The sequence below is a fragment of the Denticeps clupeoides genome, chromosome 15 (assembly GCF_900700375.1).
Source record: "Denticeps clupeoides chromosome 15, fDenClu1.1, whole genome shotgun sequence".
Classification (NCBI taxonomy): domain Eukaryota; kingdom Metazoa; phylum Chordata; class Actinopteri; order Clupeiformes; family Denticipitidae; genus Denticeps; species Denticeps clupeoides.
In genome coordinates this window covers 13,835,864-13,852,879 of record NC_041721.1, presented here as the reverse complement: position 1 = coordinate 13,852,879, position 17,016 = coordinate 13,835,864, and the positions used below count along the sequence as shown (strand labels likewise).

The 17,016-nt window shown below is 39.8% G+C and overlaps 1 protein-coding gene across 2 annotated transcripts in view; it reads right to left on the bottom strand.

The window, feature by feature from the left end:
• LOC114764405 (copine-8) overlaps positions 1 to 17,016 on the bottom strand; it is a 69,980-nt gene that overhangs the window by 29,359 nt on the left and 23,605 nt on the right. For both annotated transcript variants that reach the window (XM_028954031.1, XM_028954030.1), the window contains exons 3-7: positions 15,342 to 15,388; positions 14,792 to 14,895; positions 9,389 to 9,428; positions 6,871 to 6,947; positions 81 to 144 (exon numbers count right to left, since the gene is read on the bottom strand). In XM_028954031.1, coding sequence (XP_028809864.1) covers positions 81 to 144; positions 6,871 to 6,947; positions 9,389 to 9,428; positions 14,792 to 14,895; positions 15,342 to 15,388 — 332 coding nt within the window. The remainder of the gene's footprint in view (positions 1 to 80; positions 145 to 6,870; positions 6,948 to 9,388; positions 9,429 to 14,791; positions 14,896 to 15,341; positions 15,389 to 17,016) is intronic.

Sequence of the window (17,016 nt, the reverse complement as noted above, 5' to 3'; positions counted from 1 at the left end):
CTGGGAATTCATCTAGTGACAAACATGCAGATTTTTGTGAAAAGTTTAATATCTGCAAGAAAAAGAAAAAAAAAACGTACCCTGCAGTTTCCCAGTTCCTCCGCCTTGACGATGATTGTTCCACACTTCTTCCCAGGAATCCCCCTGTCAACATCACAACACAGAGCACTTTTATCATACTCATGCACGTCTGATTCGGAGCCAATGAAGTATAGGTGTTTTTACAGTTTTTACAGAAGTGCAAAAGTAAACACTGGTGACTTGTCAAATCCTTGTAATTCCTCCATCTGCGCCATGGTTTCTTTTCTGATCATCAAAATAAAATATATTTGTAATCAATATTGGCCCATAGCTTATTCATCCATCCTTGGGGATAACTCTCATGGTGTAAAGGCTTGAACAAATCCATTCTCAACAAAAGACATTCCTTTAATATACCTATGACTTAATTCAGACCGTTCCCCGAAGACGAAGAAAAAAAATAGGTATATGAAGGGGAAGTCATATGATGACCACAGGCATCTATTTTAATCTGCTTAAAATGAATGCCACCCGGAGGCCGGAGTGAAATTGCAGAGTGGAGAAGGAGAAAGACGACTCCCTCTGACAATTCCTTTACAATTTCTGCAGCCACAATTACAATGACTCACTGCCTCCCTTAGCACACTTTCTACTCTCTTGTGAGAAGGAAACTGATATGGGATCCACACTCTGAAGATGGGCAGACAGACCATTGACTACTTTTAAAAATCTTCTTCAGCTTTCATGAAGTAAATAAAGGTCTGAAATAATGGCCATATATTTTACGATGTGTTCCTAGGCAGATCGGGATTCGAACCGGCAACCTCCTGATTACGGGGCCGCTTCCTTAACCGCTAGACCACCACTGCCCCAAATGCTTGTAGGCGCCGTTGCATTGCCACTGGGGTCTGACAATATGAAAAATAAATACTGCACAACAACACAACACTAAAGAACTGCCATACACAAGCTCCATCATGTCAGTCTGGAGCAGTCTGCTGAGAAGAATGGCAGTGAATAGTGTGTACTACCATATTTATCACAAAAAGTAATTTGTTTTCTCTTTTGGTACCAGTTTCCTTTCTAGCCTCTCACCATGCTGCTGGTTAATGTATAAGGCGAACATTTGGCTATACCAAATGTTGCTTTCGTAAAACCACAGGCTATATGCTTACAGCCCTAGGACTGGGGGTGATAAAACTGAACAAAATGAACAAAAAAGAGACAGTACTTCAGATTTGAAGAAATTGAGTTATAGCTGGTGAAGAATAGTGAACAGATCTTAGTCTTAGTCCACCTCCATGGATGGATTAATCGTTTTATAACTGTAAGTTTTTTTGTTTTGAAAACCAAGCAGGCCAACTTGGTGTTCTTTGAATGACCATGGCACCTATGTTTCAGATTTAGCAAAATAATATCAGCAGTTGAGGATTTGAAGACTGTCACTGTCACTGCCACTGTAAAGCCAACAGGTGTTAGCTGAAAATGCTGAAGACAAAGTACCCTTGACACCCTCGGCCAAGTCAGCATTTCAATTAAATGAATGCCCCACCCACCTACTTTTCTTTGTGAAATGTATTATGCAAAAAATGCGGTAACAGACAACACACTGTTGTGTTGCAGTGTCAAGAGCTAAGATCAGGAGGTTATTCTGTTATTTGGCTACTGCTTCCTCTTATGCTCTGATGAAGGTGCATGGAGAGAGACTATTTCTGACCTACTTCCAAGTCCTTAATTAACAGGTTTCACACGTTTTTTAAATATTGAGGCGAGCTTACTTAATGTGGCCCTCATATTGTCATTAATACAGTGAATTACACTTCACTCCACTCCACTAAATCATCTTACTGCTGTTTAATGTAGCATGAGAAACATGTGCTAGTATTGTGTCATTGAGTGCAGCATTTGATGCTTAATCTGAGCTCTGCACTGCTACTTTTCATTCTTCAATTTTTTGTGCATTATGCATGTATTATTCGGTGGACCACCAAGGAAAATATTAGAACTATCACTCTTTTTTTTCTCCCTCTTGTATAATGAATTCAACTTTATTTACTGACATTACGAAATGCACAACTTTTAAACTGCAAGTCCTAAGTCCTCTTTGTATTTTTGTTATATAACAGCATGGTGGAATGTACAGTGCCAGACCGAAGCAAAGTTCAAATAAGCAGTTAACATCAATTAAATCTCCCATGCTATAAAAATGCTAAGTTGGCAGGTGTGGAATGCACACCTGAGCCACATTAAACTGCAGATCCACCAATGACCCGGAAAGCAGGAGCTGAGAAAAAGCCAGAAACCTGTGTTTCCATGGCAACCACAAGAGGCAGGAAGGGCTGGGTGAGATATAATGCAGATTTCTCTCCTGTTCGTCTCACATGCATGCTCATACATATTTGACAATGAGTTGCATGCAAAAATGCAATCACTTCAGATGACATACTTTCTAAAATAATAATAGTAAAAGCTGAATTACTTTAAAACCGATAAATAATGCATTCTTCACCACTTAATTTAAACAGCAGATGATCTCACAGGACAAGTATGTGCTATAAGTGTGGTATATAAATATATTATGCTCCCATATATACACACACACTAAAAAAACCTAACTTTAAATAAGGATTTAGATACATCCAGGGAGGCCTCAATCATGTATTTTAATGCTGCCTTGGAAATTGTATGGCCTGTCTAAAACTGGACTGGGTCTGAGGACATTAAGTAAAGCAAAGTAAAGCACAAGACTTGTTAAAAAAAGTAGAACTGGAAAAAATATTCTTGCTGAATATATTTATCTTTTCTTAATGATGTGGTGTTTGGGTAGCATTAGGTATTCACACCAGATATAAAAAAAACAGCTCCTATTAGACAGAAAGTGAAAATAAGCACTAATTAGTGAACAGGGTTGGACTTAATGTTCTTCAAAAGCTGAAGAAAAACAGATATGCGCACACACACATGAACTGATCAGCTCTTACAGCATTCTGTCGATCCTCTACTGCAACTCCTAATCAGGACACACGGATTTCCAATCAGGCTCTCAAGTGCACGAGGTAATTAAGTGCTGGCGACACGGAGGCAATTTTTTCCTTCTTGATGTACATTTGTAATTATACTCACATTCAGATAGATCTAAATGAAATAGCAATTATGAAAACAGACTCCATTCCACTTGCATTTTACCAAAATTAAGCCATTATACAGCTGACCTTTGCACCCTACGCTTCACAGCCATTGAACATTACATAGCATACAAACAGAACTTTCCAGACTGACACTCCTATTTAAGTGGTCTCGCATATGGCTGAACATAGTTTTAAGAAGACCTCTGCAAAATAGCAAAATCATACAAACCTAGAAATAACCACACTCAAGCTGTTTCCATTACAGAGCAATATTTTTGAAATGTTGATCAAGCACAATTGCAAAACATTGTTTCCATTCAGTGATGTTACGTGACAAATAAGCTTTTCGTTCCTCCTACATAGCATCCTGCCACCTTCACTCACTCATTCATTCACATTCTCACACACACACACACACACACACACACACACACACACACACACACACACACACACAACAACAACCAAATTGGTCAGCAGACATGTCCCATTCAGAGGGCTGAAAGTGTACGCTCCTCAAACGGCCTATGTGGCCTTGACAGCAGGTTTTAAATAGACACTGCGAGTGCTGAGTGACTTCCAGCGTCGTTTGGACTTGATTGATTGATCTGTGTAATTAGGTGTAATTAGCACTCATTAAGGTTGTAGGAAGCCCCCCCGCCCCTTAATTCTGGCACAGGTGTGCGCAAGGCAGCACATTTAGATGGGAGGGGAAAAATAAATGTGTCTCATGTCAACTCCACAGTCTTCGTAGATCTGTGTGGCAAGATAAAGCCAATGTTAAAAAGTATTTTTTTAAACAAAATCTTGGCCTGGGTTTTTAAAATGGAAATATGCCACCCAAGAATCCAATGACAGACTGAAGGTGACAGACAAGTTGTTAGCAAGAACTTAAGAATCATATTAGAAGAAGCCACATATAGGGACAGGAATTGTGAACCTTTTCTATTTGAATTTCAAACTGTCTAAGCCATCTGAATTGTACATATCTGAGGTTGTCAATTTGCATGTTTTTAAATGGACAAGTAAAGGTTTGAGTGTCTAAAGTTATATGTCCAGGGTAGCAGTAAAATACCACAATATCTCAAGCCATGGGGTATTTTATGCAGAGTCAGTGTAGGACTGAGGAGGGGGATGTGAATAGATGATGATATGAGTATAAGTAATGTTCAGTGCCAGACATTGGGTGTTTACAGGGGTGTTTTAATTTTTTTTTTTTTTGTCCCAACAAAAAACAAATTTGCGCTCTCTGCAAGAAAGACTGAGAGAAAGATAAGGGTCCACAACGTGACTTCATTTCATTCATTTTATTGTCTATAATTCCAAGGTTGAAAAAACGTGATTCTGAAATCAGACTGTGAACACAAGAGTTTTCATGTAATTCTCAAATACAGGCTAAAGCTCTATCATGCAAAGAAGAAGACAACGGAAACCTTGCATACTACATACACTACAATGGCTTTGTAGTCTATTAGCATGGCTTTACAGTGAATGTGAATGTGGTGTGAATGTGGTGTCAAGTGAATAATGACATTTTTAGATGTCTTTCCATCAATTCAACATGAGACGAGGTACAATGGTACATTTGTTTTCTGTTCTGTTGTGAATATAACATGGGCTAATAAGATTTGCAAATCGTTGCATTCTGTTTTAATTTTGCACAGAATCTTATCAACTAATTTTGGAAATAGGCTTGTACAACACACAAGAGGAGGCTTCGCATTAAATGGAAGTAAAATATCAAAACCACCCAAAACCCAGGACAGTTCCTCAGGGCCTTAAGTCAAGCCAATCAACATAACTGGGCTGAGGACCTGCCACGGCCTGAATATGTGCAAAGCTCACTCAGGCATTCTTCCACTGGTCTAAGCCCACTGCGGGTCCTGGGAGTCAGGGATAAAGAGTGGCATTGGTTTCACAAATGTATATATCATTAATTAAAAAAGAAAAACGGTGTAAATTTGCATATAGCCATGTGAAGTGAAGTGATTCATTGTGATACACAGCAAGCACAGCACATGGTGCACACAACGCAATGTGTCCCATGCATTTAACACTCACCTTTAATAAGCAGTGGGCAGCCATGAAAGTTGCACGGGGAGCAGTGTGTGTTGGTGGTTTCGGATTCGAACCCACAACCTTTCGATTACGGGTCTGTTTCCTTACCCATTTGTGAGTGGGTAAGGAAACTAGCCCCATGTGAACCCTTATCTATCCTTCCTGGCATTGGAGAAACATTAGAAATAACCTAAACAGAGATCGTCCCCTCTCCAGTCAGATCAAGTCACAGGCCCTGTGGCTCATTTCTATACCACTGAGACCCAGCGAACATCAGGCTACAGCAACAACCGCAAAACAAATGTGTGCGTGAGTAGTTTTGTGTGGGCGGTTTTAAGAGGCACAGGCCTCTGAGGTGGTTTCTCTTTTAATGCTGCACACTAACAGCCGAGGAATAACGAAAAGAAACACACAGCTGGACTAACGCAGGCTGTGCACAGATCACCCACCAGAACACATGGTCGCTCGCTTTGTGCGGTAATGTTAACAAGCCCACCCTTTGATACAGCCAAACAGAGCCCTGTGCAGAACCATGGGGTCTCCAATCAGCATGGCCGCTTTCATGACGGCCGAAAGCTCTTTGAATTGAGAAAAGGCGTTTGTAAAGTTGCCCATGTCTCGATTGATCAGGGTGGTGTGGGAACTACACTGGGACGACACAACTCAATGCTGAAAGCACAATTCTTCTAAAACCAAAGTTATGTAACAAGCCTAACAAGGGGGAAATTGCAATAACGAGCAAGCAGTGAGAAGCAGGTCATTAGCAAGCTGCCACCCCATCGGTCCCTCAGGATGAGCGTCACCTAAAACATCTCGCAATATTGCCAGTGATGCTTCACCTTCAACTACTGCCATCCGTTCCCCGTGTTCACAGACGGCCGACATTACGACCCCAGCCGCCGCTCCATGTGGCGGCGGGAGAAATGTCACGACCCCCTGATAACACGCATGAACCAGTGCACGTGTTGGGTGATGTTGTAATATCATTACTGCCTGCGGTAACACAGCCAAGAAGTGTAAGGGATTATTATTTCCCAAACCGTCATTTTATTAAAGTAATTAATCTTTTATGATGTGAAGGCATATCTGGCCTGAGAGTAATTCTTTTAAAAACTTGATAAACATAGTTGCGTCTGACACGGTATCACAGCAGCGATGTGTAACAACATGAATAATTCAATATAGTTATAATTTTTCCTACTGCCTGCTCGTGGTTGTACAATTTTAAGAGTCAAGGTCAATGAGTAATGGAATCTTCTGGTAAAGTAATATAATTACTTTCTTTATTAACTAACTGATAAATCAGTCAAAGAGATAATACATAATGCAAAATTGTCATATAATACATAGACAATGGACATGGACTTGGACAGATAAGGATTGCACAATAGAGCATACGACCACTAAGCAAAGCAACAGTAAATCAAATAAACCTTGAGATCTCTGTGATAGACCTGTCTGATAGAAGAAAAACCCTTTGCATATTGAGACGAATCACACAATTAATGGCGAGTATTTCTTATACTTTGGAGTTTGGTGTGTATGGAACTCCAAAGTGTTCAAAATAGAAAATAAATAAATACGACCTAGTGTGAAGCACATTTGGTCAATTAGATTGGGAACCTGGGAGAACTGAATAGTTCTCACCCAGAGGGTGACTCACCCGAGGGGTTTCTCTAATCGGGAGCCAAGTGACCCCACCACCTCACCAAGAGTGCAGAATGACTGGCCAAGAAAGTCCTGTTAAAAAAAAGGAAATCAGTGAGAGTCTGAGAAAAAGAGTTAGTCACAGTAAACTGAACACCTAAACATTTATTCTGAAACATTATCATTTTAATTGAACTATAACTAATGGAAAATAACCAGTGCTCAAATCAGGCCTCATCCACCCTTTCAGAACGCAACACCTGGACTCCTGGGCATCATGTCCTTCCATGACTGTTTTCATATCTTAATGTAAATATACCTCCGTTTGTTACGATTGGGAACATTCTGCTTGAAAGAGAAGAAATGCATATCTCTCTGAAAAGCAGCATGCCAGTTTTATTGTCCCGCAGCTGGTACGCAATAGCAACCAATCAGAAAAAGAAGTAAAGCTATTTATTTTGGTTTCTTCAAGCTACAGGTAACCATCAAACAATTTGTAACCGCCTCATCTTACACCACTGACCCTGTGCTTAGCACCAGCTTGAAAATAGTGCCCTCCTAACAAACAGACAGAGTACCTCATACTATTGTCAGAGTTCCCCCAGGTTTTGTGGCATGAAGAGCTTCTGGCCATGTCTTTTAAAACAGCACACATTTTCAGCTTAATGCAAGTAAGACTGCACTGCATGCTGATTCATAGGATAATTTAGTTAAACTGTTGTGAAGGGAAAAAACACAAGTTATATAGATGGCACACACAACCTCTGGGTCTATGTCTGCGCGCCTGAATATACAAGCGGTATGTCTCAAATGGAAAGCATGGCGCGGGCCAGAGGGCTAAATGCTTCGTAATAATTTGCACCAATGAGGTCTGTGTACACATGGCATGAATTCTGGATCAACCATTTTTTGGCAGAACAGACTCTAATCTTTGCCAAGAGGTAGATGGCTGGTCCAAGGTCTGCAATTGACTGCAGTAAGCAGCAAAGCCCTGGAGCAGTAATATGCTTGCTTCATGCATTCAGAATGATCATCAATCAGCATAAGAGAGAAAATTCAATAACATATGGATTAACTATTTATGTTAAAGTGAATGTGATGTATTCTGTAGTTACATAGCATATCAAAGCAATACTGACTGCAAAGGCTGAGTCAGTTTATCCATTTAATCCACTTCTGGAACATCGGCTTTCACCCTGCTCAAGCCAGGGAGTCACCACAGGGAGCACATGCCATTCCCTCACACACTCACATCCAAATTGCCTATTCACCTAGTCCACATGCCTTTGGGAAGAACATAGGGTTTATACACAAAGGTGGAACCTGGATCAGAACCCAGAACCCTGGAGGTGTCAGACCACAGCCCTACACCTCACACCACCATGCAACCCATTAGGAATGACACATAAAAGCAGGTTTGAATACCATAACAAACCATTACTATCGCAATTATTCATCCAAGTGATCTAAATCATTATGGGTGCAGCGGAACACATCAGCAAAGTAAGATAAAACGTCTTTTAGTCCATTAATATCCTAAATATGGACATTGAAGCTGACTGACTGCTTATTTTACCACAGCATATTCCGGGCATTATGTCTGAACTATATAAAATGGCCATATGATGATCACTGTGCAATCACAGTAATTATGCTTTTGATTTTGATCATAAATAGCATGTGATCAGAAGATGCCTACCTTTTTTGACAACAGGGTTAACAAAAAAACATAAAAGGAGGATAAATCTCTTCAGTAAATTAAGGGGGAGACAGTTTAGATAGGTTTGCTCACCTAAGTAACATTTTTACGAAACTAGCTACCACGGATGCGGATGAAAATTCAACCCATTTTTATTTTCCTAAAGAGCCCAAACCATCCTAAATATTCTGAACCAAGCTCACAAACAAGCACAAAACAATCATGCCAGAAAATCACACTGACAGAAAAAAACTCTTTCCTTAATCTGTTATTTCTTATTCCTTTTTCCACCAGCAACAGACTCCCCCCCACAGGACTTTGGAGTTAATTGAATTTTACTGTGAAAATCACAGAGTTATTTCTCAATAACTAGAGGCTAATAAAGCAGTTATCGGAAAAGTATAAAAAAAAAACAGAACAATAGGCTGTGCGGCACCATAGTTCCATGGTGATAATGAGGCAGAACACTTCAGGGTGACTGGGGACTGTCACTCAGTCCTGAAACAGTCATTAGCTCAGATTGTTTGCTATGGTGATGTCACCATATGGTGAAAACAAGTAAAGTTTCCCGACATGCTACAGTCTGTAGTTCAACTCTACTTTACCAGAGATAATCAGTTTATTATCAATATTGTGCAGTTATGATGATTTTAGTGTACTTTATTTAAATCACGTGAAATTAAATGTCTTAAAATGAAGAAAACAAAGTGTGTTTGGGTTTGACCATGGAGTAAAATGAATTTCCATAAAAAAAGTCTACTAAAAAACAACTGCAATTTGAAAACAACATCTTTTTTTCTTTTTTTTACAAATCGAGTCGGGGGCAGCTACTCACGTGTTTTGACAGGTTGCTGCTCTTTGAGTCGACATCATACCTGCAGAACAGAAGAAAAGCAGTTGGAAGGACATCTGCAGGAGAGCTGTCAGATGACACATCAAATTTCACTGGTCAAAGACCTTATAAATCAAGCATGGACAGCACAACTTCACTGACAGCTAGGGAGTCTTACACTTAACAGGTTGCTGGTCGTAGATTTATGGTAGGCACAAAGATAGAAATCCACCAGTGAAGTTCTGCTCTTCCATACTAGATTGGCAAACTTGGCTGCCTGATTCTTGATGAAATGGGAGGATTTTTCAGTACAACAGTTTAATACAGTCCAATACAGATTGTAGAAAACTGTATCTCTTTAAACCCAGTGTAAACCCCCTAGTCACAGACTCAGTACATTATTGTACTGGGCTGTCCATTTATATAATTTACACTATTCTTAATTCAGACTAAAATAAAAAGTGAATTCATAATACAGTATAATAAGTATTATAACGCTTGTGTAATTGGGGACGTCATGATACTGAAATGCCAGCTCTGTACTTCCAGGAGAGGTGAGATGTCTGCATCACAGCCAGTCATGCTCCTTATATTAGCTCCGGTAATCGCCAACTTTGCCTGTGATTGTCTTCAAACGTTCTCCGTATAAGATGATGGATCCACAGGTGCTTTTATAGATTTGTGTCAGGATCAGTCCTGGAAGGTGATACTCCGGGATTCTTGATTGTTTTGTGTCTGTTCTCCATTGGGTCGTTGTTGGTGCTGTTTACCATGTCATGTGCTTCGTGTAATAAACCCGTCTCGTGTGAATGGGTCCTCCTTCCTCACCATGTCCAACAACCGTGACAAATTGTGTTATTCGTGCTCTTGACCAAAAACCTTCCACCACGGATTTGAGATATCACTTCCTCCAAGTTATTAGGCTCTCCTTGCTCATTTGGCTTGAAACCAAAATGCGCCCACAGCAGTGCAGTAATTTTATCCATCATAGAACAGAAGCAGCGCAAAGAAAAGATGCCATTAAACAAACAGAACAGGACTATTCAAAAAAATATTTTAAATGCACTTAGCATCATAATAGTCAGTATTTACTAATGGTGTGACGTCACATGAACAGTTATTGTCCTGGATTTAAGAGTCACTGGATAAAAGTCACTTCTCTCGCCCCCTCCTCTATTCCTAAATCCTTCAGCTATCATTAAGGTAACACAAACCATTGATGACACAAAGATAAAAGTCTTGCAGTCCCTTTCATCTTTTTAGGTGCAGTCATTTTCTCTGTATGGCTCTCTGTGAAAGTGTGGACATTTCTTGTCTGTTACTGCCTGTCCTGGTCCTGACCACAGAAATATTGTTTTTTTTCCTAACAGGCTGCTATAGTTTGTGTGTTAGGCGACTCTCACAAGTCACCAAAAGCATGTTTAATGTTCTATTTCTATGAATACACTCCCAAACACTCATGAATGCTGCATTCACCCACTCACATTCACACACACACTCGCTCAATCACACAAGCACTCTCAAAAATAAAGGAGGTGACAGAACGCGTGTGTGAATACGGTTTGGTGTTGAGAGGTCTATGTGTGCATTTATTAGTGCATCTACAGTATCTCATTCGGGTTCCCACTGCTCTGGCGGACACCCAACCTAAACTGCAGACAGTCCACCTCCTTCCCATCATATGAGTAATGTCATGAGCTGAAAATATTTATTTTAAAACCAGTTCAAAAACACAATAATATGAATGGGACTCTGTGAAAAAGCAACGTCACCAGACCGAGCATTTCCGTCAAGTCATGTCTCCACACAGGTCACCCTTGTTCTGAAAGAGTATGATCTCATGGAAATGCTGTTACTGACAAAGTGCACTTTTCACTGTACAGAGCATTAAAACTGAAGCCTCCATTCTTCGGCTGTATGCGTCACATGAGCCAAAACTCAGTACAGTAAATCAAGCCTAGTCCTTCTAAACACTATACCAATAAAACTCCAGCTTTTCATTATGATCACACATATCTGCACAGGCCCCATCAACAAAACTGACATAGAATGAGCTTTTTTTCATAAATATGTGGTATATGTCTCTAATGCAAGAGTACTGGTTACAGACTGGTTCAAATTTACACAGAGATGTATGGCAGAATACCACAAGTTTTCTGTCTTTACTAAAGCATGGATTTTGTTCCATTTGGAATGCACAACACACTTTATTTACACCAAATGAGACTGCTGACTTATCTAAGATAATATTCCATAACCAAATTCCCATTATACCAAGCAATATTTTGTAAATCTTTATATAAGATCCCTAAGTTGGATCAGTTTTTAAAGTAATATTTAAAACAAGGAGTAAAAAGATGCCACTATAGTACTGAAGGAAGAGTGAACTGCATGCATGGCACACAACTCTATAATAAAATATCTTGTGAATAACTGCCAACTGGTTCTGGTACATACAATGCAGCAGAGGGACACTGGAATCTTACATGAGCTCAGTGCACGGCACTATTTGGTCATTTTTGTGTATATAAGCTGTAACATTTAAGACCTTTCAGAACCACGTCTAATAATATACATCATAAACCACTTTTTTTCTGAACAAACCTATTTTAATTTATTGTTCATATTGTAATTATTTTAATCATGTTATTTACTAGGGGTGTGTATTGCAAGGATCTCATGATACGATATGTAAAAACAGACCTGCTATGTACAATCTGTGTAGATCACAGTACATTAATAATTCAGCCAAAACAACAAAAAAATCTATATTTGATGTCCCTGTATTGATGCAAGATACCACATAAAATATCACAATATATCGGTATTTCGGTATTTTTATCGCTGTATCGGTATTTTCAAACACCCCTATTATTTAAATCTTGCTATACATTATATTTAAGACTAATAGACAGATAAGTGTGTGAAAAACTTGGGAATAAAGAGATTATCTCATCATTTAAAATGGCCCAAATGTAAATGTCACAATCCTGACGATTTGGTGTTCTCTGGTTCCACATTCCAGGCAGAAGTTTCATGTTTTGTGTGTGTCTCCCAAAATTCCTAATTGTGTTCACCTGTTTTGTTTAGTATAAATGTATCCTGTTTGCGTCCTGTCCCTGCCTCGTCATTGTGTATCTTTGTGTCCAGCAAATCCTGTTTTGTGGTTGTGCCATTGCAGCCTTTTTTACCCGGCATGCACCAATCAATGACTAAATACAATTTTCGAATTTATCTCATTCCAATGCATCTAAATCATCTCTAAAACTCCTTCACGGTCTGTCTCCATCTTTCTGTAAGGATAATCTCTGGCTAGGATGCATTTATCATCCGTGTCATAGGTCGAAACCACACATCTCACAGGATCTGCTTGCTGATGTGGAGGTGTGAGAGTTTGTCGGACAGTGGAGTCACAGCCAATCGTCTCCTTGGGCATTATCAGTTGTGTTGCTATGACATCTCTGTGGGGCTCCTCTATGGTGGTTAAGTCACAATGAGTTTGACGCATAGAAAACAAATTCTATATATGGACAGAGAATTTAATACATAACAAATCAATGTACACAAATCCGCTGTAAGGGATCACTGCACAATAAAGGGAGAGCAAAAGAAAACAAAGGAAGACAGAAAGAGCATGAAATACCATTAAAAAATGAGCAGGCAGACAGACCGTCAGAAAGAGAAGAAAGAAGTGACAGAAGATGGGAAAAGAAAAGGAAAAGCCAGACCAAGTGAGGACAGCCAGTCAGTGTGCATCTCAGCTGTTCGGTAACCATATGAAAGCGGGCAGGATGGCCCCAGTCAAGGCTCTGTGATCCACACCCACACACACCACTCATGACCAGCAGGATTCAGCCACAGCGCAACGGGACATTTATGCACACATAAATACACTCACACTGAAGTATGTCTACAAATACATTAGAAAAAAACGTGTAGTACTGGTACATCATTACCTCACATGTAGGGAAGAGTATGCTTCTATAGCAATCTATATCATTAATGAAAACTCCAGTAGAACTTTGCTGAATTAGCATTACAGATTTCCACAAAGCAATATTTTGCAATAAGCCATTCAGAAAATCATGATAATGTAAGGTCAGATGGATAATGGAGGGCAGAAACCACAATATCGTTGAAGAACTGTGGATTCAGAATTTTATGAGCTTTATTGATGAGAATTAAGAACAGTGACTGTGCAGTATAACTGTAAAATATTGCCATGCGAATCAAAATTTTCATAACCAGGCTTAAATCTAGCCAAGGAACCTGAGCCACATTGTACAATAATTAGAGAGATAAGGAAATATATTATTGACTTCATAATATGGTAAATATTCTATAAAAATAATAAACTTTCAGTTTAGCAAACAATAGAAATGGTATGGAAAGTTTTAAAATGTACTTCACGCCATAATAAGGACATAATACGATGTACACGCACTGAGACAGTCCCGCAGAACATTCTGAGTGGGCAAACACTCACATGTTCATTTGTCACTGACGGACTCCGTGCAGCATTGTTGCCTCACTCTGGGTGGGTGACAGAAGATAGAAATAGTGGAGGAAAGGTCTTAATGCTGGCCGATTGAGTGAACAAATTAGTGTGGTCGGTCTGTGAAGGTGTATGTATGGTTTCATGTGTGTGTGTGTGTGTGTGTGTGTGTGTATGTGCTTTTCATGTGTGTGTTTATATCTACGTGTAATAATAAAAGAGTTCTGGGAGACGCCCCTATTTTTTTTATTTCATTTTTCCACGTCATCCATCTGCATCCAACCTGCCACATGCACGATTACACCGTTATCGATTACCTGTTTCTAATTAAGCACGAGTTCGATTGAAAACAGGATGGAAAACTCAGAATACATTTTGCTCTAGACATCAATTAATTAAATGATTTTATTATTATTATCATGAACAGATTTGTGATGTTCCAATTGGGTTACAGTTTGGCAAGTACAGCCTGAAAGTGACCAGCTGTGCTTTTCTCGTGAGCAGAGGGCTCTTCAACCTGTAGAGTGTTCCTGCTGGCAAATGAGATGGGCATTTGCTTCTTTTCTTCCTTATGGCCTCTTGTTGTCTCACACATGTAATGCTATTGCTGTGCATCTCCATTTCACCCATGTACAGAGTTTATGTTTCATTCTGTTCTTGGGAGGCAGAGCCCACACAACCTCATGACCCCCTCCCATATCCATGACTGGGAGGATTTTAAATACCAGCTATGGCACCCTGTTGAGGTAGGTAGAGATCCACACAGACAAAATGCACGCACACACACACGTTTGTGCTTCCCAAAGAGTGCAAATATTGTGAGACTATTAATTAGAGGAGGGAAACACAGCCAAACACATTTGCTTCCAAAAAGGAAACAGGGAATTTATACAGCCCCCCCACACACTCACAGATCAAAGCGGAGATTCTGTCTTTCCTCGAAGAAGTAGTCCAGGATGAACTTGCGAACGAAATCAGGATTTAGGGTGTTATCAATGACCTCCGTCCTCCCAAACTGCCAAAAGAGCACAAGAGAAGACACATTTTGAACCCGCTCACACCTCCCTCCATCATCATTTCCATATGAAAGCGCTCTTCATGTGAGCTTCACTGAAGATATTAAATGCAAATACATGAACCACTCAAGACTTTTTTTCCTCTGCAACTAGGCCAAAATGACTTATTCCACAGGAGAAAAGAATTAGATTTAATTCCGAACAAATGTGCTGGAATTTTATGTTGGCTGTGATCACAGCAAAGTGGGTAAAAGCCTCATATTTCAACGATAAGCCAGGGAACAATATGAAACTGACAAAATTCACTATAAAAAAAAAAATAGGAAAAATACTAGCTATTATCTAGGGTGAAGAGGCTCAGTCTGGCATTTCCATACATAAATATTTAAGCAGCAAAATGATGTTCTTGATCTGTAACTGCTTAGCATAACCTCTCAGCACCTACCTCTCTCCATTCCTTGTTGCCAATTCCTTGCGTGTACAGCACACAGACTGTTGAACAGAAAAAAAACAGTGACAGCTTTCAAATGAACACAACTGCAATGAAGAACCACAACTTTCCAGTTACGTTGCAATGCAAATGCCACAAATGGAATGTTTTGCATTTACGGTGGTAGTAGCCTAGTGGGTAACACACTCGCTTATGAACCAGAAGACCCGGGTTCGAATCCCACTTACTACCATTGTGTCCCTGAGCAAGATGCTTAACCCTAAATTGCTCCAGGGAGACTGTCCCTGTAACTACTGATTGTAAGTCGCTCTGGATAAGGGCGTCTGATAAATGCTGTAAATGTAAATGTAAATGTTACGGATTAAGGATGAATTAGTTTTTTCAGTAATCTATTCTGTTAAATGCCTCAGTTAGTGGTTGACAACCTTGTAAATGAAATGTCACAGTTGATAAAGCAACATAAAAAAATAATAATACAGTAAAAAAAAAAAAAAAAAAAAAAAAACACATTATACTAGTAGAGTTGTCATTTATGATGATTTTACATCATAATTTGCAACAAGCGTAGACAGTTTACTGGGTGTATTTAATTAAAAAAAGTACAATACAGCACAGTTGTTTAACTCAAATTGTATTCTTAAATTGTAAACTTATAGCATTTCTGTATCTAATTTGAGGAGGAGGAGGAGGCACATAAAAAATTTAGCCAACCCAATGCCATAGGTCAGTGGTTCCCAACCTGTTTTTCCTTGCGTCCAAGACAAGACAATTTGATTTTATGAAAAAACCTAGCTAAAATCCCACTCGTGCACTCTGATGTAGGGGTGCTATTTGTGCTTCCTGTAGGGCGAGCGGATGGGAAATTCGATCCACGAGCACGAATAGGTGTGTAGCATGATGTGACAAATGTTGACGCCTTTCAAAATGAGGATGTTTAACATTTCTCGTGTTTTGCATGGCACGCTTGTGGCATGGACTGGTGACTCTAAATTGAATTGCACCCCCCCCAACCTGGGTGACAGAACTAAGTGGTTATGGATAGTGAGTGAGTGAAGGTTCAGCACTCACTATCCTTTGTTCTGATTTATCTTTTTTTTTTCAAAATCATACAGTTGGTCCAGTGTCATCACTGCAGGGCACAGGACTGAGTGTTCGCTCCATCGCGGCACCTTTTCCAGAGGCTGATGGTGAGAGCGCCAACAACTTCACAGGAGAGAGCGCCATCAATTACCCTTTCACTGAAAATTCCTCTTGTGCAGTGTGGGATCAAAAGTATTAGCTCTGCATGAGAGGTAGCCTTTGTCCCTCTCTACATGAGTGAGACTAACCCCCCTCTTGTGTACTGGTGTGTAAGAGTGTGAGTGTGTGTGTGAGGGGGTGGAGGTGAGAGTTACAGAATCGCGCTGACAGTGGCTTGTTACAGTGGTAACTGATGGTGTAAATACACCATCATGTCACAGTGTTTGTGACATTAAAGTCAAGGCATGACAAGCTATGAGACACACAGTTGTACAGATGATCAAGGTGTGTTTGTGAGTTTGTGAACAGCTCGAGACTAGTGTTTTAAGACCCAGGTAGCCTGCAGCTAATGGTGTTATCTGTATGTTGCCAACTGTATTTACACTTACACTATAGGGCTGCTAATATACGAGATGTTCATGGTGTGATA